Source organism: Eublepharis macularius, chromosome 9, assembly GCF_028583425.1.
Source record: "Eublepharis macularius isolate TG4126 chromosome 9, MPM_Emac_v1.0, whole genome shotgun sequence".
NCBI lineage: Eukaryota > Metazoa > Chordata > Lepidosauria > Squamata > Eublepharidae > Eublepharis > Eublepharis macularius.
In genome coordinates, this window is record NC_072798.1 from 39,403,859 (window position 1) to 39,428,939 (window position 25,081).

Below are 25,081 nucleotides of genomic sequence, written 5' to 3' on the forward strand. Positions count from 1 at the left end.
GTCCAGTAGTCCAGCTTGCGCTCTCTCTCTCTCTCTCTCTCTCTCACACACACACACACACACACACACACACTCACTCACTCACTCTCATGAGTCATGAATGAAAATAAAGCAGCAGAATGAATTGAAGCAGCTCACCCTCTTTTGGAGATCCAGGCCCAGTAGCCCAGCTTGCACTCACTCATTCACTCACTCTCTCTCACGAGTCACGAATGAAAATAAAGCAGCAGAATGAATTGAAGCAGCTTACCCTCCTTTCAAGAGAAGGCAGAGGGGAGGAAAAGGAATCACGTGGGCAGGGCCAAAACCCACATGACCACTTTTCAGCTCTACTGGAACATCGTTCCAGCGCTTTCCCCCTCCCAATGAGTCCTGGTTTCTCCCATGTGGTTTTTTTCATGGGTAGTAAGATGGCCCTTGGTGTCCTTCCAGATCCAATTCAAGGTGTTGGTGTTGATCTTTACAGCCTCGCATGGCTTGGGGCCAGCATACCTGAAGGACAACCTACTCCTATATGAACCTTTCAACCACTCTGGTTATCTTCAATGGTCCTGCTTCATGTGTCCATGCCATCTGAGGCTGGATAGGTGGTAACCCAAGAAAGGACCTTATCAATCATGGTGCTGAAACTTTGGAACTCCATCTTTAGGGAGATTCACCTGTCTACTTCTATTGTTGTCTTCTGCCATGGGGTGAAAACTTTTTTTGTTTTGTTTGGCATTCCCTCACTAACTCTTATTAGCTCTCTTCCCTGTTTCCAAGTTTTTATGCAATTATGTGTTTATATGTTTTATTTAATTTGTGGCACTTAGCTTTCTTTATGAGACTGCTAGTGTGTAACACCTGTAACAGCACCTCTCTATAAGGTTCTGAAATAATCTGTATTATGGTGCCTCACTACCTTCCTTAATGTTCCCAAATGATTTTTGCTGCCACTAAAGGCTCTCAGCTTTGATTGCTCAGTTTAACTCAAAGAATAGGAAGGCTCATTTATATTCATTAGAATGACAGGACGGTTGGCAAGTGGAAGTGGCTGTGAGGTAAAAAGGGATCCTTTATACTAGATGAAACAGACGTTTTACTTAAATAAAAATTGTTTATTTATAAACACATGTGTGTAATGCTTTCAGGGTGGTTCATAAGGATAATGGTTTCAAGATAGGTATAGATCTTCAAACATCTCTAAATGGACTAAGTCACAAAGACCTATTTTTTTCCCAGTTGTCACTTAGGCTAATATCATCCGCAAAGAAAGGAACACATAGACTTCTCTCAGATTACACCTTACTCCTCCCACTTTCCCACAGAAAAGCTCTCAACAATACTTGAACAACACACTGAACTCTTTTTCACAGAACCCCTCCCTAAAACATATGGCTCAGTCCATCGATTGGGGTACAGCTACCATCCAATCACAGCACACTTCACTCACCCATCCAGCCCTATTCCTTCTTCTCTTAGAGGCCTGCATTTTAAACCATGGTGAACATTTTAAACCTCACATTACCTCACATTAATTCGCTGAAATAAAACAAACTATTAACATGGCAAAACATTACATAATTTATATATTTGCCATCTTGGGACTCCTGAACTGGGTGAAAGGTGAAGTAAATATGTTTAAAACAAACATACATTTTCCTAGTTCAGCTCCAGTACTCGAAGCTCAAGTACAAAGTCACTCTGGTTTTTAAAAAGGCAAAACATAGAAAAAGGGGGTTGAACTCCATGACTGTAAACTGAAGTCTACAATGTCATGTATTTAAAAGATATCTATCCTATACTTCCCAGAAACTGCCCTATCCCAATCACAAAATATCAATTTGTAAGCCATGCTATTCAAATATACTACAAACAATATCTGGAGTCATTTTGCAGGATGACATATAAGCATATGCTTGCATTATTAAGAGTCGCATAGCATTAGCATCCAAATTTACAAAGAGATCAATGCAAATTAGGTCTGAGATCCTCTAAATGAAATATATAGATCATAATGTTTCAATTAAATGGAAATATGTAGAAATAAGTTTAGATTTTTGAGATGCTAAAACATTAGCTGTAGTCATATCACGTTTTCATGCTGTCTTCCTCAAAGCTAAACAATGTGGCAATCAAGTGAAGCCACTGATAGGGTGGGTCAAAAAAGTTGAACAGCACAAACCATTTGAATAGGAAGTGAAAACACCCAAATTAAGCTGATGAAAGTACATGAGGGGAACTTCAGGTAGAATGAACATAATTTCAACTTGTACTTTCAATTCTCAAGAGGACAGAAGTTGCACTTTTAAAACACTTTTTCAAAAAAGTAAATACTTACTTGCAGTAGTTGACATTTAAAAAGACTCATCCCAGCTCAAAACATTATTATGAGTTCTGAGTTTCATATAAAGATTGCTCCAAGCCAAACCGTCACTGATTACTACTGAAGTCTCTGTTTAATAATCAAGCTTATGACCTCGATTTTTGCCCAGGTATCCCAATTTTCTCCTAATGCTTAGCCCTATCCTTTGTCACATCCTGCATCCTGCTCAGTTCTTAACATAAGTTTGTGCTTTGATTTTGGAATGCTAACAGAAAAGCAAACGCCATCTCTGTTTTTACCACAGGCATTTAAAAAAAGTATTTATTTAAGTATCTCTTAATCCACCATTAGTCAAGGCGGCCAATCAAAGGACATTATACTGAAATCATCAACAGGTTAAAAGGTTATATTGATTCCACATAGCTAATTCACCAACTGCTCCTCCACAGCAACCAGGGATAGAAAAGGAAAATGATTGGGAAATCACACTGTAAGTTTTTAGTAGCTTGAGCAGGCTATTACTGCCCTCCCCACATTTAACTGATTTTCAGTTGCTCTCACTATCTCAAGGACATGCTCAGATTCTTTTTTCTGTGACTTTTTCTTTTTTCATTTACAAAGTATTGTTTTAATTTAGCAACCATTTTTTATGCACTTAGGAAATCCCCAGAGTTTACAGAAATGTCTAATTCATGATAGGCATGTAATTACTACAATTTTTATGAGGGAACAATCTGTAGGACTGAGGAATCACAGAAGAGGAAAGGAGACAGGAAATTCAAGCCCCCAAAGTCTCCCCTCCAGGATTCTATTAGGGGCTTAGGCAACCCAATTAACCCCTCTGTCTCTTCTCCCCTTTCAATTTAGCCTCAACATTCTTTGCCTCTTGAAGCATGCTTCATTCTTTGAAGGTTTCTTCCCCCTTTTCTTCCGATTATTCCCCATTTTTTTCTTACAAGATTACATTATTCTGTATATTTCAGGAGTCTGCTGAGTATGTAGAGCAGCTGGCAGGTTTTCCTGAATGACTCCTAGGTCCTGGATCCATTTCAGTCTGCCTTCTGCCCTGGCCACGGGACAGAGATGGCACTGGTCACCCTCAAAGACGATCTTTGTCAGCATTTGGATCGAGGTGGGTCAGTGCTGCTGGTGTTATTGGATCTGACGGCAGCATTCAATATGGTTGATTATGACCTTCTGACCCACCACCTTGCCGATATGGGGATATGTAAGGCTGACTTGCAATGCTTAGTCTCTTTTCTCCATGGTCGGGGATAGAGGGTAGCGCTTGGGGAGCAGATGTTGCGAAGGTCACTGGTATGTGGTGTTCCTCAACGGGCAATTCTCTCCCCAATGCTATTTAATATGTGTATGCACCCCTTTGCCCATTTAGTCCGAAGTTTCGTACTGGGATGCCATCAATATGCTGATGACACCCAGTTGTATCTGTTGATCATCACTGGCTGGATGCCACCCCAGATGTTTTGATCAGGGCTTTGGACACTGTGACCGTGTGGATGAAGCAGAGTCAGCTGAAGTTGAACCCTGTAAAGACGGAGGTCCTGTATCTGGTCGGGGGTTGTTGGGCTTGGGAATCTGGCTCCCAGCCTTAGATGGGGCACCTTTGATGCCTGCATTGACGGTGAGGAGCCTAGGGGTGATTCTGGAAGCCTCCTTGTCAATGGAGGCCCAGGTCTCATTGGTTGCCAGAACTGCATATTTCTATCTTTGGCAGGCCAGGCAACTTGCTCCCTACCTCTCCACCCCAGATCTAGCTACAGTGGTCCATGCAACGGTCACCTCCAGATTGAACTACTGTAACTCACTCTATGCAGGGCTACCCTTGAAACTGACCCGAAAATTGCAACCAGTCCAAAATGCGGCAGCATGTGTCCTCATGGGAACTCCATTTAGGACACATATTTGACCTGACTGCACCAGCTGCACTGGCTCCCAGTTGAATTCCAGGTCAAGTTCAAGGTGTTGGTGTTAACCTTTAAGGCCCTTAATGGACTGGGACCGGCATATCTTCAGGACCTGTCCTTGTATGTTCCCCAGAGGGTGTTACGCTCTGCAGATCAACATCTGCTGGTTGTCCCTGGCCCCAAGGATGTTCAATTGTCCTCAACCAAGGCCAGAGCCTTTCCGTTCTGGCTCTGGCCAGGTGGAACGCTCTCCTAGTTGAGACCCAGGACCTGCGGGGAGGACAGGATATAAATCCAATAAAATAAATAAAATAAATAAATAGAAACGTCTGCATGACCCATTTTCATGATTAGCACAAGCCATTTGCTTTACCATATGATACTGTAATGTAATGTAAGACATATGATACTTTAATGTAAGACATCACATATTTGCACATGCATACTGTAATAATCTCCAGAGAGATGGTTCTTGTGTTAAACGTTCAGTGTAAAAACACTAATTTCAATAAAGCCAATTAATCAAGACAGGAGAGAAGGACAGGGAAATGGATTAAGATGTGTATACAGTCCTGTTTGTACATGCAAGAAAGTATAAACATGCTGCTCTCTGTACAGCAAAAACTCCTAAATCATCCAAATTAACTGAAGAAACTGCATTCTTTGTGATATGTTGCTGAGATTATCTGTTTATACCAAAACCAGAGACTAACTTTAAGGCTGTTTCTAGACATAGGTTTTCATTTTAAAAAGTCAAATTCCATTTGCAAGAGCTACTTTTCCAGTTAAAATATTAATGAAGAAAACTGGATTTTTCCCCAAGTTGACAGAAAAATCAGCAACAAGAATGACAATAGTACAGTTTAATTGACTAAGGATTCATATGATCACGAACTGGAAACAGTACACATGTAGTGATGCAAGGCTTTCTTGAAATTCAGCAGCAGAATAACTGTGCAAGGATACAGTACTAACCAGTAAAGAGTCCAGATGCACCTATAAGACTAACCAACTTTATTGTAACATAAGCTTTCAAGAACCACAGCTCTCTTCGTCAGATGCATGGAGGGTACGAAGAAACTGGCCAGAGATATGTAGGTGGTGAAAGGAGGGGGGAGAGGGTGCAGGGAGTGAGGGCCATGTAAATGTAAATCAGTTGCAAAAGTCATGAAAGAGGTGGAGTCTTAAAGGTGCATCTGGACTCTTTACTATTTTGCAACGAACACAGCTAACTCCTCTGGATCCAGTACTAACCAGGTTTGCACAAACTACCTATAACTATGTACATCAATTCTTTCTAAGCAAGAAAGGAATCATAAGTAAGGGCTCTACAAACATGAAGGTGTAGAGGATTATACTCCACAAATATTGAAAACAGACTTGTACATATTACATAACTTACGGTAATTAATATTGATTAACTAAAATCAAATCTACAGAACTAATTTATTAGATCATGGGTACAAACTTGTGTCAGCATTTAGGGGAAGTGAAAAATCCTTGTTCAAGGTAAGGCCACAAAGTGTAATCCTAAACAGAGTTACTCCAATCTAATCCCATTAATTTCAATGGTTTTAGACTGGAGTAACTCTCTTTAGGAATGCACTGTTAGGCTAGGTATTCTGTCTCATTATAGAACTGTAGAACAAGAGAAACATAAAAGAGAGGAAACTAAAGGTTGTGTCACCTGCAATGGTATAGATGCAGTGGGAAGTCTTTCTGCATGCTGTATCAAATATGTAATACATGTACAGAAAAGTCAGTTAGTGCTTTCTCTGGGTAGTGCTGCTCAATTCAATAGCTCCACAAGGTACTGCAAACCTCTCCCCCCTACACAAAACCTGCAATTTCCTCGAGTGCAGGGCACTTCCCCAGAGCTTATGACATCGGTCTCCGCAAATGCCTTTCATAAGAACAGCTGGCATAACTGGACTGCAAGGGAAAACAAAGAGCAGAAATGAATCAACTTTGTATCATTGGGATTGAAATCAACTCTCAAACAGCTGTGTTGCTTTAGGAGCTACACAAGATTTTAATATAAATTTCATAAGCTAATCCTTAACGGTGATTCTGCCCTTGGAAAATCTGGTTGACTTCCTAAGACTCCTGTCCTCTATTATACAAGACCATTTATTTAACTTCCTCTTTTCCACCAGAACTTTGCATTTGCAACAGAGAGGGCACTTGACTGCTATTCAGGCCTGTTTCTTTATGAATACCTTTCTGGGTCTCTGCCCAAGTATCTCAGTTTCCTCCTAGTACTTAGCTCTACCTTTGTCATGTCCTCCTGCATCTTCGTGGGGAGAGCGGAATAGAAATCCAAATGAAATAAAATAAATAAAATTGCTTAATTCCTAGGATAAGTCTGCACTTCGATTCTGAAAAACAAATACCATCCTGTTTTCACCACAGCCATTAAAAAAGAATATGTATTTATTTTAAAAGTTTATATCCTATGCATTCTTCACAATCTGCCCAAGGCAGCTAATATTATAACAAAAATGAAATTCAAAACCAAACAACAATTAAAATAACTCAATAAACTAAAACAGCAGCAATAAAACCTGTCATCAGTATTTTAAAATGATAGACAGCAAACACAGTAGTATCATCAGAGTAAAAACAGGAATAAAAGCAAACAGCAAAAAAGTGGGGTCAAAATGGGAAAAAGAAAATAAAACTCAATTAAACTCTTGGCCGAATAAAAATGTTTGTTCCAAGAATATTCCTGGGTTTTTTTTTACTTCAGAATCAGTTCCAACTTGCAATGTAGGGTTCTGATACATATTTGCTCTCTCTATCTTGCGCTGAGGTACAGTCTTTCATTCCTGTCCTGGTCTAAGTCTGATCACTCCCTGGCTTGGTAACTCACTGACTGCCAAGAACTGGGATTTAACACAAGTAGAACAAGCAACCATTTGGGGTACCATGAGGACGGGAGTAGCACTTGCCTCAGCGGCCCTCAGCTCCTTTAGTTATCCTGACCATGCTGCTGCCATTCAGGGCAGGCTAGAGGCAAGGCTTTTGCCAGGACTTTACAAAAACACCTTTGCCTGTAGTCTGCTCTGAGCCATTCTTGCTCTCTTTTTAACTCCCCAGCTAGATAATGCTCTTCTTAACAGATTAGTGCCCCACTCAGAGTAGTGAACAAAATCAGTGTTTTTTATCCCCACAATACAGCTGGTGAGCTGGGGCTGAAATAGCTGCCTTACCAAAAGCCACCTACTAAGCTCATCACTGTAGTGGGATTTGAACCAGCAGAATGCTGATGTGCAACCCAACCACTTAACTATTATGCTACAGTAGCTCTTACATGTCACTGGGATGGCATGGATGGTGGCCTGCTTTGAAGGCTAAATGGCTGAAGCAAGCCTTGTGACTGCCTCATGTGGGTATGTTTTGGACAGAGTTGCATATCCATTGCAGACCGCAACACCGATGATATAGCCAACTTGGAATATAGGCTATGAAGCATGTCTTAAAGAGTAGCAAGTGAGCTCTCATAATGGCAAGCATCTTTGCATCTCCTTATTATTCCACAACACTTGACTAAAATAGTACGAAATAAAAACACACCTACCCCATAGATATTTACACGCTGTATTCATATACATTTTTAAAATGTCAACTGGATATTGCCATTTATCTTACAGACATCACCAATATACCTAGGGTGTTCATTTGTTCATTCATTCATTTCCTGCCTTTCATCTCAGTGGGGATCCCAAGCAGCTTACATCAGTCTCCTCTTCTCTATTTTTTCCTCACAATAACCCTGTGAGGTAGGTTAGGCTGAGAGTATGTGACTAGGCCGAGGTCACCCAGCAACCTTCCATGGCACAGCAGGGAACTGAACCTAGTCTGTCACTCTAGCCACTGCATTACACTGGCTGTAGCTCATGGCCGCACAACATGCAGTCCACAAGCCACACTTGGGTTACAGAGATGTGCTGAGCCATCTGAAACCCCTGCTAACCATAAACTGCCTCCCCTCTACTGATGCTGGGGTAGTACTGATGGAAAATTAGCATCTCTCTGGTGAGGACAAGGTGCTGCAATCTCCATAGAAATAACACAGGCAGCTCCAAGGGGTGGGGCAGCCTCATATCTAAGTCTGAGATGAGGTGTTTTGTAATTGCTCTTGCAATCACAGATGTAGTCAGAGATGTAAAAGGGAGGAGGGCATTTTGAAAGTTCTTGTCCTTCATGTAACAGCCTGACAGTCCCAGACAGGCTTCTCTGCAGTAGATTTCTGCACACACACACACCCTTCAGATCCCTCAACTTCCAAAGTTAGTCCAGCGCTATGGTAAAAGGGAGGGAGGGAGGGTTGGGAGAGAGCAGCACCCCAGTGGAGATGAGTGCCAAAAAAGGCAGAAAAGGCCAAAGCTTAAGAATTAATGCACAAAAATAAGCTAAAGGGCTGGTGTGCCACGTTCTAAACAAACTTTGGTTCAAGTAAAACCATTGAACTGAATGGGACTTGCTTCTGAGTAAGGATTTTGCTTGCAGTGATGGCTACTGTGGAAGTATTATGGGGAATACTGCACTAATTCCATTATAATTCCACTTCCATCTGACAGTAGAAAAGTAACCCTTCATCAGCTGCATTAGTGGGTATTAGTGTTGAAAGGACCCCTGGTCTGCTCACATTCCCTTACTGAGCAACTATGTTAGCATGACTGAGAGAGGTTCCATTGGGAAGCCCAGAAAAGGGGTAGGAGTTTAACAGCTCATGTGTTCTCTCTTGATCTTGCAATTGTGAGAAATCCCTCCCAAAATGCTTCTTCTCTATAGGAACTACAAACTACCATAAGACAGGCTACACTTGCAGATTTCACTGTCTTTGTATTACTAGCATTAGCCCTCTTTGCATAGATTTGCCTGATTACAATGCAACATCCGCTATACATATACAGATAGGCATATCCTAATTCAACTGGGAGGTCTGATCCTCCCTTGGGCTTGAGTAACCTCACTGCTGATGACTTAGGGAAGGGTCTGGTGACGTCACAGCTACGGTAGCAACCTTAGGTCTAATCAAGGTCCATTCTGCCATATGTGACTGTTCCAAGTTCTGCAATCTATATGGTTTAATATATGGCACTGTCGAGTTATAGCTGACTTATGGTGACCCCTGTTGGGGTTTTCAAGCCAAGAGACTACAGGGACAGTTTATCATCACCTGTCTCTGCATAGTGACCCTTGTCTTCTTTGGAGGTCTCCCATCCAATTATTAACCAAGACCAACCCTGCTTAGCTTCCAAGGTCTGACAAGATCAGGCTTACCTGGGCTGAATGCCACATATACTAAACTATTTAGTAAACTGCCATCACTCAGTTAATAAAATAAACTTGCTTTCTCTCTCAGTATTGTTTACCTTCTAGATAAGCTGGACATATTTCAAGCATGACAACTACAACTCTAACAACATGGCATGGATTGGGGTAGGAATTCATGTAGCAGGATCATCTGGCATCCTAGATGTAAAATTTAAATCCAACTGATGAAAGGCTTGTCTGTGTTTATTTTGGACAATTTTCTGCTTCACAACACTTCCCAACCCCACTATATCCAAAATCCACTTCTAAATGAGTTGTTTCTTCACCTTCAAATTCCATCCAGGCCCTTCATAATTTAAATAAGCTCTTTCAGATTTCCCACTCCACAGCATGCACTTCACATCAATATCCTCACTATTTCTCCTAATTGCAATGATGTCTTTTGCTCATTTATCCTGCTTTCTTCACATCATCTCCCTTATTCTCTCATGCATTACACTTCCTGAAAACAAACCTCTTACAATTCCTCACTACTTAAAATCACATTCTGTTCCTGGGTGTTATCTAATAATTTTTCTTTTTGCTATAAACTCTGAGAATTGCCATATTGGCATATTCACAAAATATCTATATTCATTATCCAGCTTCCTTTCTTGACCCTTATAAAAGTTAAAGCCCTCACTATACCACAGCTAATCCCTGGGCTACTAAAATAGGTGCTGAAAACGGTCTCCTACTTTTGCCCTAAAAATTAAGTTTTCCACATACTCTGAAGAGTCCTTCATACAATGGAATAAAATTAACGCTCTAATGGATGCTTGAAGGCATCCAAGTAACTAAACACTGCTAACACACGCTAATCCACTGGACATACCATACTTATTAGTAATACATCAGAAACACCAAAGAACAACAGGAACTTGATAAGTTGGCTGCAAACAGGCAAGAGGACAAGACTGCTACAAGACCCCAATAGTTTCAATGTGCAAGGCATTAAAAATTGCCAAAGACAAACAGGACAAAACTTACTAACCTTCCCGCAAGTTGTGGTAAGAATCCTGACCCAATCCTACATTCTTTCCTTGTTTTGCCACAATTTCTGGAAGTGGAATAATCACACCATAAGTGGGCTGAAGGGTTTTAGTTTTGTCCAACATACTGCAAAATCTCTCAGGATCAAAAATGTTTCTCGGACCTGTGGAAAGCTGTTTAAATCCACAAAGCAGGGCATATAGAACTCTCACAAAGCTCTATCAATGCCCCGCTCTCACTAGTTTGCAGTTTAAAGCTGAGCTTATACTAGCATTAATCATGCAGTAGAGGCAGAAACTATTCTAAAGAGCCAACATCTGAAGCTCCGAGTCTGTGAACTGCTGTGTGTGTGGGGGGGTGCCTTTCACCAGCAGTGGATTCACATATAAAAATGACTTCCTTCCCCCAAGCACACAGAGGGGGGCTAGAGAGGTCTGAAGCTGTCCGGCTGTGCACATTGACAGATGGATGGATTCCTTCATGAAGCTGCTAGCTGTAACAGCTAACCACTAACCTCACTCACCCGAAATAGTAAGCAGTTGGTTTCTCTACTCAGATCTCAAACACTTGCAAAGTAATCATTATCAAATGACCCTCTCCTCCTCCCAGACTCCACCTCTGAATCTTAAACCCTGTGTTCACAAAGCTGGATGGGAAATACTGAGATATGAAAGCATCTGAACCTCCTTATTTCAAATTGAACTAATATGGAATTCTAGAACTTATATTAAGGCACAAAATACCCACAGCACCAATGGTTTACCTCAATCAATATGATCAGTTTTTGAAATCTCAAAACAGGGCAAGTTTCTAAAGCCTTTTTTTAAAAAAAATATTTACATCTGTTACCTTCTTTAGCGTAGTGGGACATTTGGTCAGAGGAAAACAATTCTCTACTGTAACAGAAATGAGCAACCATTTTGTAAAAAAAAAAAGCAAAGAACCTTGTAGAACAAATTTTCATGAACTAGAGCCCATCTGGCAACTGATAAAATGGAATCCGGTTCACTAAAAATTATGCCACAGTATATTTATTACACTTTAAAGTACCATAAGATGATTTTGTTACTTTGGATGCAAAAGACTAACACAGCTATCTACTGTCGAAGGCTTTCACGGCCGGAGAACGATGGTTGTTGTGGGTTTTCCGGGCTGTATTGCCGTGGTCTTGGCATGCCAAGACCACGGCAATACAGCCCGGAAAACCCACAACAACCACAGCTATCTACCTCTCTGCATACTGCAGAACTAGAACTGCCAACCTCAAGAGGAAAGGTTTTAATAATCCCAGTACTTTGATCCATTTAATGCTCATTTCAATTACTGTATTCTGGAATAAGAAAAGAAGAATGTCCCTCTGTTCCCACATGTCTAATCTAATCAGAGGGTCATCACATCTAGTTCCAGAAAAGATATCCTGTATCTAAGAGAGTAAGCCTATGTATTGTAACGTTAGTCTAAGCCCATTGAAATAAACAGACTTATACTGGAGTAACTCTGCCTAGGATTGCACTGGTAATTGCTCACAATATGAGTGCCTAGTCTGGCCTTTAAAATCTGTAAGCAAGGAGATACTACATCTTCCACTGGCCAGGGCTGACATAAATCAATCCTCTCTTGTAAACAGAAATATTTCACAACAAATTCCAGACAAGTACTTGTATATCACAACAAACTGCCACATGACAAAGAACACTAGTAAATCAGTCCTGAGCCAACTACCTGTAAGGCAAGAATGGTGCAATTTTGTTCCTGAGGACTAAGAAAAAGTGTCCGAGGCTTTTGGTGAGCAGGACAGAGGGGTAGATATGTACTAACTGCCACTTATAAGTTTTTTTTATACTTCTGCATTTTATAATGACCTTTACAAAAATCAAGGCCTACCAGAACAGCTATACACAAATAGTCACTGTAACCACAGAAGAGAAATCACATTTAAAAGCTTCATTCTAACATGATTACTTCAAACTGCGAGACCACTGGAAATTACTATCTGCATCCTAGTTAAATTCAAGGTGTTTGCAGGAACCCACTTGGTGCCCACAATGACCTTCAGTGAGACGGGGTAAAACTTCTACATATGCAGGACTGCCCAAACTGTGCCACTTATATACTTGTCATTCCAGGCAACTGACCGCAGCTGCTCAAGCAGCTCAGGAGCCTTCTAGCCATGAGGGACAGGTGGTCAAAAAGAAATTCTAGTTACAGTTTCTCTCAGTGGCAGGAGAGTCAGCCAGCCTGAGAATCTGGATCTCTGCCCAGTTGCTAAAAGGCTCTGTAAGCAGCAGCCCCTGCCCTTATAATGGATGCGCGCGCACACACGTGTACACACACACAGAGGATGTACTTCCCCCTTAACTTCTGGCAGTGTTCTGCAACTTCTGCATAAACTGAGTTTTAAATATCATGAACAGTAATGCAAGAATAGTCGCTGAAGGCTGGAAAACCCATCAGATGATGTTGAAGCTCATCCTGAGCTTTCTCCCACCCATACCCCTCCCACACTTCCTTTTCCATGTCACTTTCCTTACCTCACAATCCAAACATGCTGCACTTAAAATCTTTCAACTACTAAAATGCACTCTAAACAGTATGAGCCAGATTACCACTCCCTTTCTACTTGAACATGCATGCAATCCCCCTTTCCTCGAAAGACACTCAAGGCTCAGCAGCTCTAGAAAAACATATTTGAAACCCTATATATTTAGAATGTGCATACTGAGGCAAACACCCCTCCCACAGACAACAACATGCAAAACTGATTTGAATGTTTCATCTTCACAGGTGACAGAACTCCCTTCTTGCTGTGCTGGAGTCTCAACTGGATTGTTTCCTTATGCATCCTGAGCTAGATTAACTGCCTTGATTTGGCTATAAACTCAGTATCATCAGAGAGACACTAAAAAGCCAGTTCAAAATTAGAATCTTCCATGCAGAAGCTGCTGAAAAACAGCACTCCACACAAGATTTTAACTTTTAAAATCTGCTTACTATGCTGATGGCCTGGTCACTCAGAACATCTATATATTCAAATACAACTAAATAAGAATCAGGAGAGACCTTTTCAGTCCCTAGGTTAGCATCATCAGTGCTTTGCTGGAGGAGGGAAGGTTCCTAACTGTATCAAAGACAGCAATGATTTGATTTCTTCTTTTAAAAAATTGTTTAAGGATGATCCAGACAATTACAGACTAGTATCTAATCTCCTGTTTTTACAAAAGTTAACTGTACAATAGCAGACCAAACCCAATCGTCCCTGGAAGCAATATCCTTTCTTGATCCATTTTAATGAAGGTTCTAGCCTGGCTATGATACTGTGATTGCATTCTTGATGATCTTTATTAAGAAGGATATGAAGGAGTACTTCCCGTCTGGTTCTAGTTGGAGCTTTTTGACACTATAGATCATATCATTCTTTTGAACAAGTGTACCATCAGTTTTTCTGACCACTTCCAAAATGAGATCATTTGGGGAAGCTATTTCAACACTCAGGGCTTGCTGTACTCTGCAAGCCTCAAATGTTGTTACCGGTGCTGATTAATATTTACATGAAGCTTCTGGGATAAGTTATCTGGAGCAGGGGAGTTAAGTCCCACCAATATGCTCATGACACACAGCTCTATTTTTTGGACTATGGATTTTGGTGTCCGCAACACCTGCACACTTTCAATGGACAGGGCTACACATTTTTGGGAATTAAAGCAGCAGCTCTAAACTAGAGTCTGAAAGCTGTAGGCAAGTGGATCAGGAAAAATAAATGGAACACCTATAAGACCTATGTGGTATTGGCAGGCAATCCCTAAGAATCTTGATGGCATTGTTACACCTGTTTCAGGAGTGCGGTACTATTCAAGGCTTGTGGGTGCTTTAGGGTTCTGCCTTGCTTCTGGATAAGCAGGAAGCAGCTGTTTCCATCCTGAGCCAATGCTTTGATGCTGTGGTCAAGCAGCTATGACAGAACAAGCTGATAGGGAAACCTTGTCTGATTGGATTCAGAGCCTCGGAACACTCAGGGACCCAGCCCAGCTTTGCTTGGTTTAAAAAAAAAAAGTCCAGCTGCATCACGGTATGCTACCATAACCCTGACAATGATTTACTACAATGATATCTATGTCAGGCTACCCTTGAAAACAACTCAGATATTTCAATTACTACGAAGTACTACTGCTTGCTTAGTAACTTGACTTAATTGGTATTATGTCTATTATAAAGATTTACATTATTATCAATTTGTTTCCAAAAGATGCTGGTTTTGATCTACATACAGCACTATACGGACTGGGAACCACATACCTAAATGCATGTGTCCCCCAATATGGCCCTGTACACCAACTCCACTCCTCAAAATAAATCCTCCCGGCTATGTCTTCTGACATGGAAATGTGCAAGGCATCAGCTGATTCTAGGATGTTCTCTGTGGTATACTGACTATTTTGGACAGTCTGCTTGAGACAAAGAATTCTTGTGTGCTTTTAGGAAGGGTAACCTGTTCAGAAGACCATTTTGTTAACTTGCTTGAGTTGTAAACATGTGCATGTATGCTCGCTCGCTCGCTCGCTCTCTCTCTCTCTCTCTCTCTCTCTCACACACACACACACACACACACACACACACACACACACACACACACACACACAACTTTTATTGTATTTTATTTACCAGGCTAAGTATATTAACTTGAAGCCTATGAGAAAGGAAATTTAGAAAACTTTTAATAAATAAAGTAGTGATGGTCAAGAGGTCCATTTGTCAACAGCAATTGTTGCATGGTCCCTGTCTTGTTTAATATAAGGAAAGCTGTCAGTGTTTGCATAACCTCAAATGCTGACTGCAGTAGTGTGCTCTACCTTAGAGACAACACAGACAATGCAACGATTAAAGAATACCATCACTGACTCTTTGATCAACATGAAGACACATGAAGATACATACTTAGTGTTGTAGCCACAATACTTCTGGGCCTAATTCAATTGTCATTGCTAACCATGAAAGCCCTTCACAACCAGGATTCCACATATATTAGTGATAATCTGTCCTCATATAAGCCTGTCAAACCCTACTTCATATTCCATCATTACAGGAATGATCAGCAATCGTTTAGAGCATAGTTTTCTATTAAGTCATCCCAAGTCTCTGAAAAAAACTTTTAAGTGTGTGTCCCCAAGAGAATTCTGAAGGGACGGGGTGGGGGGATGTGTTTCACATTATTTGTAGCAGCTAATATAATGGTCATGGGATGTCGTTTTTATTGGTATGCTGTTGAAATTTTAATGGAATCTGTTGGATCTGAATGGTTTCTTATTTTTTTACTTTTAAATATTTTATTCTGATGTAAGTCACTTCGAAACTAGCAAATGCAGTCTTAAATAAGATATAATAAATAGTACACTTCAGAGACCTGTCTTCATGAGCAATTCTGCTTTTAATCCCTGGAACAACTCATGTTCTGCCTTGCCTTTTACCATACCCTTCCATCCATCCCTCACATCCTTTGTACCTTGAACCATCACTGGAACCCACCTTTGGTTAGGAAGGAAATAAGCAACTTTTTTAGAATTGGCAAAAGCTTTTTCCCCATGTTCAACTTCTGTAAAAGTGCCTCTTACAACAGGGCTTAAAGATAGTATCTATAATGGTTCAGGGTTTTTTGTGTCAGATTTCATGAATCTTTGGGGGAAATTATTTAAGAATTATTTCCTTCTTAAGGAAACCATCAACCCAGGAAAAAGCTTCACAAGTTTTTAAAGTGTACTGAGATTTTGGAAACTGCACAATGTAATTTAATCAAAAAAGTTCAAAGTGACCAAGAACTTTCTTGCTGACTTTTGTTCTAGAAATTCTAAAATATATTCATTCATTTTAAAAAAAACGTGTATGTTGCCTCTCCAGAGACCTGCAACCAGCTATTTTTTATCCATTATAATTTTTTTTTCTGAACAACTAAGCTTAATAAAGTACTTATAGGCTTTAGCGTATAACATACAGTGCAATTCTATGCAGTTACTTCAGTCTAATCCTACTTATTTCAATATTTTACTTATTTCAATATTTTACTGGAGTAATTCTGCATGGGATTGCATGTTAAACATGGGAGAAAATGGGAGAAACATGGGAGAAAATGGGAGAAGTGGTAAAATATTGACAATAAAGCAAAGCAAAAGATATGTTTGTGTGTCCCACTCACTATTTTATTACACATTAAAGGCAGTCAACACATACAAATGTAAGCTTAGTTATGGGCAAAAAACTTGAAGAAAGTCAGTTTTACATCCAGATATATAAATTGAAATAAAGATGCGATTCATAAACTTGAAAGTTAAAGGTACTAGTTAAATCACAGCCACATATTGGAATATGGTTATGCCCAGGAATGTTATAAGCATTCTGAAAGGTGAACTGAGTACAGATTATACTTCTAATTAGAGAACAGATCTGTTCCATTTTTGTGCGTCTAGTATCACTTCCAGATGCAGCAAAATGCTAAGAGAGGTGCAGTTGATTACTTCCTTGATTAAAAGCTTCCTTTTCTTGTGTGCATCAGACAGAGGTGGGGATAAATTTTGTCCCAGCAAATCCAGCTTCCCAGCAATTGTTTGAAACGGTAATATAAGACAGAGGAGAATTAGCCTGCCAGAGTGAAGCGTACCTAACCCCTCTTATGCCCACCAATTCCACGCTGCAAATGCTCTCCCAGCTTCTACTTCCCAGCTCACTCACTTTCATGTTTACAGTCTACAGTCTACCTTGGTGGTGTATGTGCCGGGGAAAGCAGATCGGAGAGGGTTAAAACCCTTTTCCTGCCCTCTGATTCTTCCTCACAAATAGCACTCACCTGACCCAAAACAGTGATACAAGAAAATCAGAAGGCTTTATCCAGTCTTAATTAGTTTGAAAGGAAGCCAAACAGACTTTCGATTAATTGCATCTCTACCATCACTGTAAAGTTCTCGAACTGTTATTTGGGGGAGACAATTGAAAGAGAGAATTAGTTTTATGCTATTATATTGTTGCCTGGAACCTCACCCCCCCCACAACCTCCAAACCTGGACATGGAGCAGATACAAACAAAGTAAGTGTGCTAGATCAAACTAATCAGGTTTTTAGTTTTAAATGTAAGCATCTTTAAGCATTTCTAGTTCACTTCCTTAGCAGCTGAAGTTTCCTCTACTATTATGTCTTCCACCAATCTCCTCACAGTTCCCTGGGATTACACGAACACAAGCGTATCTATAATACTAAAAGGAAGCTGTTTGTTCGTTCATCCATTAGTCTACAGCAAGCATAACTAATCAGAAATTAAAGCAAAGATCCTCAAAATTGGCTGCAAACTTCAAGATGATAGTGGAAGTTGCATTACCAAACATGAAGGGAGTTGGACCATCCTGGCCCATATTATCTCGAAAAACTCCTACCCTCATGCTATTTGCGTGGAAGCTAAGTTTCTTCATTTGTGGACGAAATAATTTATCAAGCGAGGATTCTCAAAACTAGCCACCAGTTCAAGATGATGATGGAACTTCCTACAGTGCAAAAAAAGAAGAGAATCGGGACATCCTGGCACAGATTAGCTTCAAAACATCTCTCTGCTATTTGCAATAGAAGCAAAAGTTTACTCACAAGAAGAAAGGTGCAGGCAGCACAGACAGGAAGGGCGGAAAATATCCTTTCTGTTACAAAACAAAAGGGAGCTTAACTACTATCCTGACATATCAGAGCCTGTGAGGTAGTGGTTAGAGTGGTTTGGATCTGAGACACCCAGGCTCGAAATGTTTCAAACCACTGTTGTAAAACACAGCTGTAGCAAAGATTTACCATAATGGCGCTATTATAATTGCTGTTTTTTAAATTCTCTTTGCTAAATCTTCTTATTACATTTTGCCCTTCCCCACCACCAACTACAAAAGTAAATTATTCAGTAGGATAAGCCATGTTGACTAATCAATTCTGCCTTCAAGCACGCCAGGCTCGAATTCCCAACTTGCCACATAAGCTTGCTGGGTGACCATAGGCCAATCACACCCTATCAGCCAAACATACTTCACAGAGTTGTTGCTGTTGTGAAGATAAAATAAAGGAGAAGAGAATGATGGGAGCCACTTTAGGTCCACATTGGGTTATGAGCCATTTGTTATAAATCTAATTTTGGCTACACTTCACCAAAACAGGACAATCACTCTTGTGATTGCTTCATCTGGCATTACTGCAATTCTTTTGGCAAGAACGGTTTAACCAAAATTCAAACTACCATTAAATATCATGAATGCAATGAGCTATGGAGTTGGTGAGCAAAGCAAGTGGGCATACCTCTAGTACTAAAATAAGGGTTCCAATTTTAGAACTTTTTCAAGAAACAGAATGCCAGAATGAAACCTTCCTGCACAGTTGCTCCAATTTCCTTTAAACATCATTAGCATTTTGTCAATTTGATTCTTTCTCACAAAACCTGAAGTTGTCTCAACATTTTAAAAGTGCAAAAGTTCCCACTGAAGCCACTTCAAATTCAAACTGAAGGGCAGGGGAGTTTTGCTCTGGAATGCCCCTAGACTGGCTCCATTTCCAGTCCCGCTTCAAGGCCAGAAAGTCAAATGTTTCTCAGTGACGCAGGCTCCCTCTACAAGAATCCAGAAAGTCTATTCATCTCAGACACTAAATCAAAGCTTAAGGGAAACACAAGTCAACATGGAAGACTAAAAGGAGTTTAACAGTGTTTTACTCAGCTAGTAAATATCTGAAACAGAAGAGAAACAAAGTTTGGAGGGAAAGGAGTGTTGAAAGCTTAATCACAACATTTAAACTGAGAAATAAACAGTTACAGAAACTGCAAGACGGGTGTTAGTTAGGACAAACTATTTTCAGTTTAAATTAAATGTAATGTATTCAGGGGTCATTTCGTAGAAAAAGAGCTGCAGGAACTCATTAGCATAACTTATTAGCATATGACACACCCCTTGATCAGGACAAAATGGGCGGGATATGGCTCATGCCAGACGGGAGAGTGTTCCCCCACCTGGCAGTGTCCCGATCAGGGCCCTTTTGGCCCCAATCCAGGCTGAAACAGGCCCAAAATGGCTCAAAATGGCCATTTGGGGCATGTTTGGCCTGGATCAGGCCCAAAACGGCCCAGATCAGGTCAGTGCTGGGCAGGGGAGGGGTCCCCAGCCAGGCACCAACCCAATCCTGGTGGTTTTGATCCTGATGCCAGCCGAAATGGGCCCCAAATGGCCAAAAATGGGCATTTGGGCCCCGTTTGGGCCTGGATAAGGGCAGAAACAGCCAGGACCAGGTCAGTGCCAGGCAGGGGAGAGTTCCCCCACCCAGCACTGACCCAATCCCGGCCATTCCGGCCCCAATCCCAGCAGGAATGGGGCCAAAATGGCCATTTTGTGTCCATTTCGGCCCAGATCAGGGCTGAAATGTCTGGGACTGGGTCGGTGCCGGGAGGGGGAGGCGGCCCCTGCCCGGCACCAACCCAGTCCCAGCTGTTTCAGCCCCAATCCAATCAGAAAATGGTCTAAAATGGCCGAAAGTGGCCATTTTGAGTCTTTCAGGCCCAGATCAGGGCTGAAATGGCCCTTATTGGGCTGGAACTGGGCGGGGGAACCCTCCCCTGCCTCGCACCGACCCGGTCCAGGCTGTTTTGGCCCTGATCCAGGCCCAAAAGGGCCAAAAATGGTCCTTTGGGGCCCTTTTGGGCCAGGATCAGGGCTGAAGTGGCCAGGACCGGGTTGGTGCTCTGTGGGGGAGACTTCCCCCACCCGGCACCGACCCGATCCAGGCTGTTTTGGCCCAAATCCAGGCCATTTCAGCCATTATTCAGGCTGAAATGGGCCCAAAATGGCCCAAAATGGCCATTTTGGGCCCGTTTGGGGACCGAAACAGCTGGGATCAGGTCGGTGTTGGGTGGGGGAAGCCTCCCCCACAGGGCACCAACCCAATCCTGGCCATTTCGGCCCCAATTGAGGCCTAAACGGCCCTAAAGTTAGGTGGGCGGGACCACGTGACTTGGGGGAACTGCCGGAATGCCATTCCAGTGTGTTCCCCCTCCAAGTGAGCCCTGAATATATGACTTTTTCAAGTAAAAAGTGTGATCAAAGGAGGCAATAGGCAGCAATATTTCCCAAAAATCTAGGATCAAATCCATTCTCTAATTAATAACATATATGTATTAGAATTTGCAGTTCATTTCATGGAATGATACAATGCAGTCAAGCAGCACAGAATGGCAAAATATCACATTCTTCCGCTTATAGGGCTGAGCAGTATTGTCTGTGGTGTCATAGTTACAATAGAACTACATGGAAAGAACTACACACACACACACACGGCATTTGACCATATACAGAAAACAGGCAATTTGATAAACTACCACTGATGTTTTAACCATAGAGATTTAACAGAAACAGCAAAATCTTGTGTAAATCACATATTTTGGAGGAAGTTTGCAATAGAGTGCTGTACATTTTCAGGGGTCCACAAATTTAGGCTGGCTCTGATAGCCTGCCAAAACTTGTAGTCATCCCTTACCCATCCTCAAGGGGGCGGGGGACAGGATTTGGTTATGAAACTGTCAGGCTTCAGCATGGGCGCAACTGCACAGGGCGCCAGTGTGCCTGAACTGCAGCTCCCAGACGCAGACAGGAACAGCACCGGTTCCAGCACTGTGGAAGGAGGGGAGGTATACATCACCCTTTCTCCCTCTCTACCACTCGCAGCCCTGCTCAACCTGTCAAGCTCCTTACCGCCTTCGCTTCTTGCCTCCAACCCTCTCCCTCCTCTCCTATCTCTCTCCTCTCCACTCGCATACTCTCCTAAACTGTCCACTCCTTTACCACTCCCCTCCTTTCTACCACCGCTCCTACACAACCCACCACGATCTCTCTACTGAGGCTGCCTTTATAGGGCTTCTCCCAACTTTCCCCTCTCTTCCTCCCAGGCTCCTTCCTCTCCCATACGGCCTCCAGCTGGTCATGCCCTCAGGTGTTCCCTCTCTCATCCCAGTCTCTCCCTGCTCTCCTATTCTCTCTTGCAGGGTGAGGCTAGATGTAGTCCAGCTGGGGATACCCTCAGGTGTTCCTCCTCCCCTTACTCCCTGCTCTCTTATCCTTTCCTGCAGGATGGGGCTGGCAGGGCCTTTCCAGGTGATGCGGCTTGGCTGCCTCTGCTCACAAGGTGCCACCCTGACCTCTGGCCAGTTCCCCAGGGTGGAGGTTGCTGCTGGTTCCCCCTAGGTCTTGGGCAGGGGCTTCTAGCCCGTGTGTCCTGGTCTCAACGTCCCAGGTAGGCGTGTGTGCTTCTTGCCCTTTGGGGCATCGTTGGGCAGCACGTGCCTCGCCAGCTTTCCTGGCTTTCCCCTCAGTCTCTGCCGGCTGGAGCTGAGTCACCTTCCCTGGGCTCTCTGTGCCTGCAGTCGAGGTAGTCAGTCAGTCTTCAGGTAAGGGGTCTGTGGCAAGTTTGGGGCGCTTGGGATGCTTGTCTGCAGACAGAAACCATGCTGAGCATCAGTATGCTTAGACTAACCATGGAAACCATTGTCTTCAGCATTAAACACTACTAAGGAGAATCAGGAAAACCAAAAGGGCCCAAGTCTCTCTGTAGGAAGCAGGCACTCCCAAACTCCTACTCTGGGCACTGACCCACAGCTACACCAGATGCCTTAGGTAGCAGGAAGCTGCCTGTTCCATTTAATTGTGAGACTTTTCAGTCTCAGGGTTCGTTCTGAGGTTGTACTCACATGCAACAAGAGACTTCAGACACAGGCTAAATAAAATAGCTTTAAGGTTATTGAATACAGGTTACACAGAATGTTTGCAAAGCATGAAGCATTCTTTAGGTGATAGGCAAGATAAAACAAATATCACTATTGCTAGCTACAGATATCTGACTAAAACACTTAAAACCTTGCTATCTTAGCTTGTCTGACATAGCTTTTTGGCTGACAAGTTCTCACCTTTAGGTTTAGTAAAGGAGTCCATTCCCATGCCAAGCAAATCGAGGCATTCTGATGATTGAGCATGGAAGCAATCTTCTCTTTCATGTGATGGTAAAGGAATAATGCCCAAGAGAAGGGAACAGTGTACAGCAGGGAGCCATCTTTTCTGCTCTGGTGACGTCACATTATCAGGGCAAGAGCAATTAGGGCACACCTAGAAAATTGGCAATGCTAGCCATGTGAAATTAAGGAGTACAGCTAGAGAGGGAGAAAGCCAGGCTCCTCAAGGTTGCTTCCCTTGAGAACCAGCAGAGGCCCAAGGTGTTGGAAATTAACAGGCCAGCACTATTTTTTTCAGCTAGGCCGGAGCCAAACCTGCAGCAAGTTAAAGCTGAACCAAAGTCCAGTGAGACTGACCAAGATTTTAAGGGTTGAAGAGGCCTGATCCTTACACTCTCCCATCAGGGTAACTATAACCAAGTTAGTTTTAATCTAGAGACCAGGATAGAAGCCAAGATGAAAATAATCCATAATCTTAGTCAAGAATGCCTGGAATTACATGGCTACCACCTGTTCAATCATATTACCCCAAAAAGGGATATTTGCCTACAGTTTACAGTTATTCACATAATCTAGGTCCAGTGATGGCTTTGTGAGGTGATGTTTCAACTCTTTCAAGGCAGTTAGCACTACCTCTTCCTTTAATGAAATATTTACTACTCCAAGGACACAACTTGGCAATTGCCTCTGGGAAGATGTAATAACTTATTTAAACATTTTATCCCACTTTCTTTCTGCAAAGGAGAACTCAAAGTGGCTTACAAAAGAGGCTTAAAAATAAGCAACAATATAAAATCACAATGCAACAATAAAAGAAGAGAAGCAGCACTGACTGAGCAGGTGAAAGAGCTCACCCTTGGTAAAATAGCATCTCTTGACAGCAGCCAAGATGGTCATAATTCAGTATAAATATTATAGGCCATACATTTCCAAACAACTTGTGGCTGATTGGATGTGTTTTAGTTGTTCAGGCCCAAGCATGTGGGCAACTTATCTATACTCAAAATAACTTTGTGTGGTTAGACAAACCAGTGCTCTTTCAGAGTATGCCATATGTCAGAGATTTTATTTGTAAAATCTTTAAATAAATCATAACAAGTATCTGTGCTCGTTGAATACATTTTCCAATGGTTGGATGAGTTAAGACTTGGTTTCAAATGCTCATTGGGCCATGATGATTACCAGCCCATGGGCAAGTCATTCACTCTATCAGGTTAGCCCATTTTATAGGGCTTTTATGCGGGTAAACAGAATAAACCTATATATATGTTGAGCAAAGCAAGGGGCATAAATGCATTGAAGTTGACATTAATATTAACACTTCAATATCAATGACAGATTTTTATGCAAATTTGGGCTTAGAAATGGAGAAAGAGAAAGAATTTGTAATTACAAATATGTTGAATGAAGAAATTGTAGCTTTATTGCTGACACTTTAGCAGTTTCCTGGACTGCATTTCTCTGGTCGCACATCAAAGCTGACCTATATGTATTTGAGCCACTGTTACATGTTTCATGGCTCCTCCTGCACTGGCTTCACTGTCAATAAGATCCAGAATGACAACAAAATATTCCTTTCCTACTTAAACTATGTTGGAGGAAAGAAGTCTGGCTGCCAAAGATGGCACATTGTACAACTAAGTCCTTCTTAATAAAACTGCATTGGGACAGCAGAGGGTGCTCAAGGTCCGAGAGGTGTGTTGGCATAATACAAGAGATGCATGCCAAATTTGTTATACTGTGGAGTACTCTGAGGTATTGTGCGGCATAATTAAGTCCCTTTTTCCTAAATCTTGCTATCTTTACACCCAAGTAGTAGGGGAAACTTAACAAGCTGCCTACGGTGTTGTAGAACCCTTCTTCTCTGAAGCCTTCAAGAAAAATGTTTGGCTTAACAGCTATAGAGATATTTTAAGCACAGGATTTCCTGTTTTAGAACTAGATCATTCATTGGGCTGTTTCCAGCTTTCTAACTTTTTTGACTCCATTAATAATTTGATCACAGCCACTATGCAATCCAGCATTAAAATTTTAGAGTCATTATTAGTGATGCCCCCCAAGCCCTAAACAAAAAATCAAACCATAAGGGTAGCATCTAGGTATGCTTCTTTCCCTTCTCGATAAAAACGATCCAGGCACTTTTGAATGTATGCTTAATGGTAACTTCATTCTCTCTAAGCTCTCAGTAGAGAAGGATACAGTTCATACAGTACTGATGAACCATAACGGAGAATACGATAGTAGACAATAATATGTAAATTCATTTCCACAGCTACAGGACATTCAAAGGAATTATACAGCACATGATCAATGAAAAGTTTTTTTTTCTTTAATCAATCATACAAAAGCAATGAAAGGTCAAGTACCACTAGATTAAGGGAAATAAAGCCACCCAAATGCAAATGTGTCATGCATGAGACCACTTAAATTCTGCAGAGCTAATGCTTTATACTTCATTTCTTGTATGTAAGAAGATAAGAAGAGCCATGCTAGATCAGACCAAAAGCCCATCTAGCCCAGCATTCTGTTAACACAGTGGCCAACCAG

General features: G+C 41.7%; 1 protein-coding gene across 2 annotated transcripts in view; it reads right to left on the reverse strand.

The window, feature by feature from the left end:
• Positions 1-25,081, reverse strand: part of MRTFA (myocardin related transcription factor A) — a 112,840-nt gene that overhangs the window by 58,401 nt on the left and 29,358 nt on the right. The window contains exon 1 of one of the 2 annotated variants that reach the window (XM_054988797.1): positions 10,547-10,670. The exons of the other annotated variant lie outside the window; for it this stretch is intronic. Within the exon in view, the coding sequence (XP_054844772.1) occupies positions 10,547-10,670 (124 nt within the window). Of the gene's footprint in view, positions 1-10,546; positions 10,671-25,081 lie in introns of those variants that run through there. 2 annotated transcript variants of the gene reach the window in all.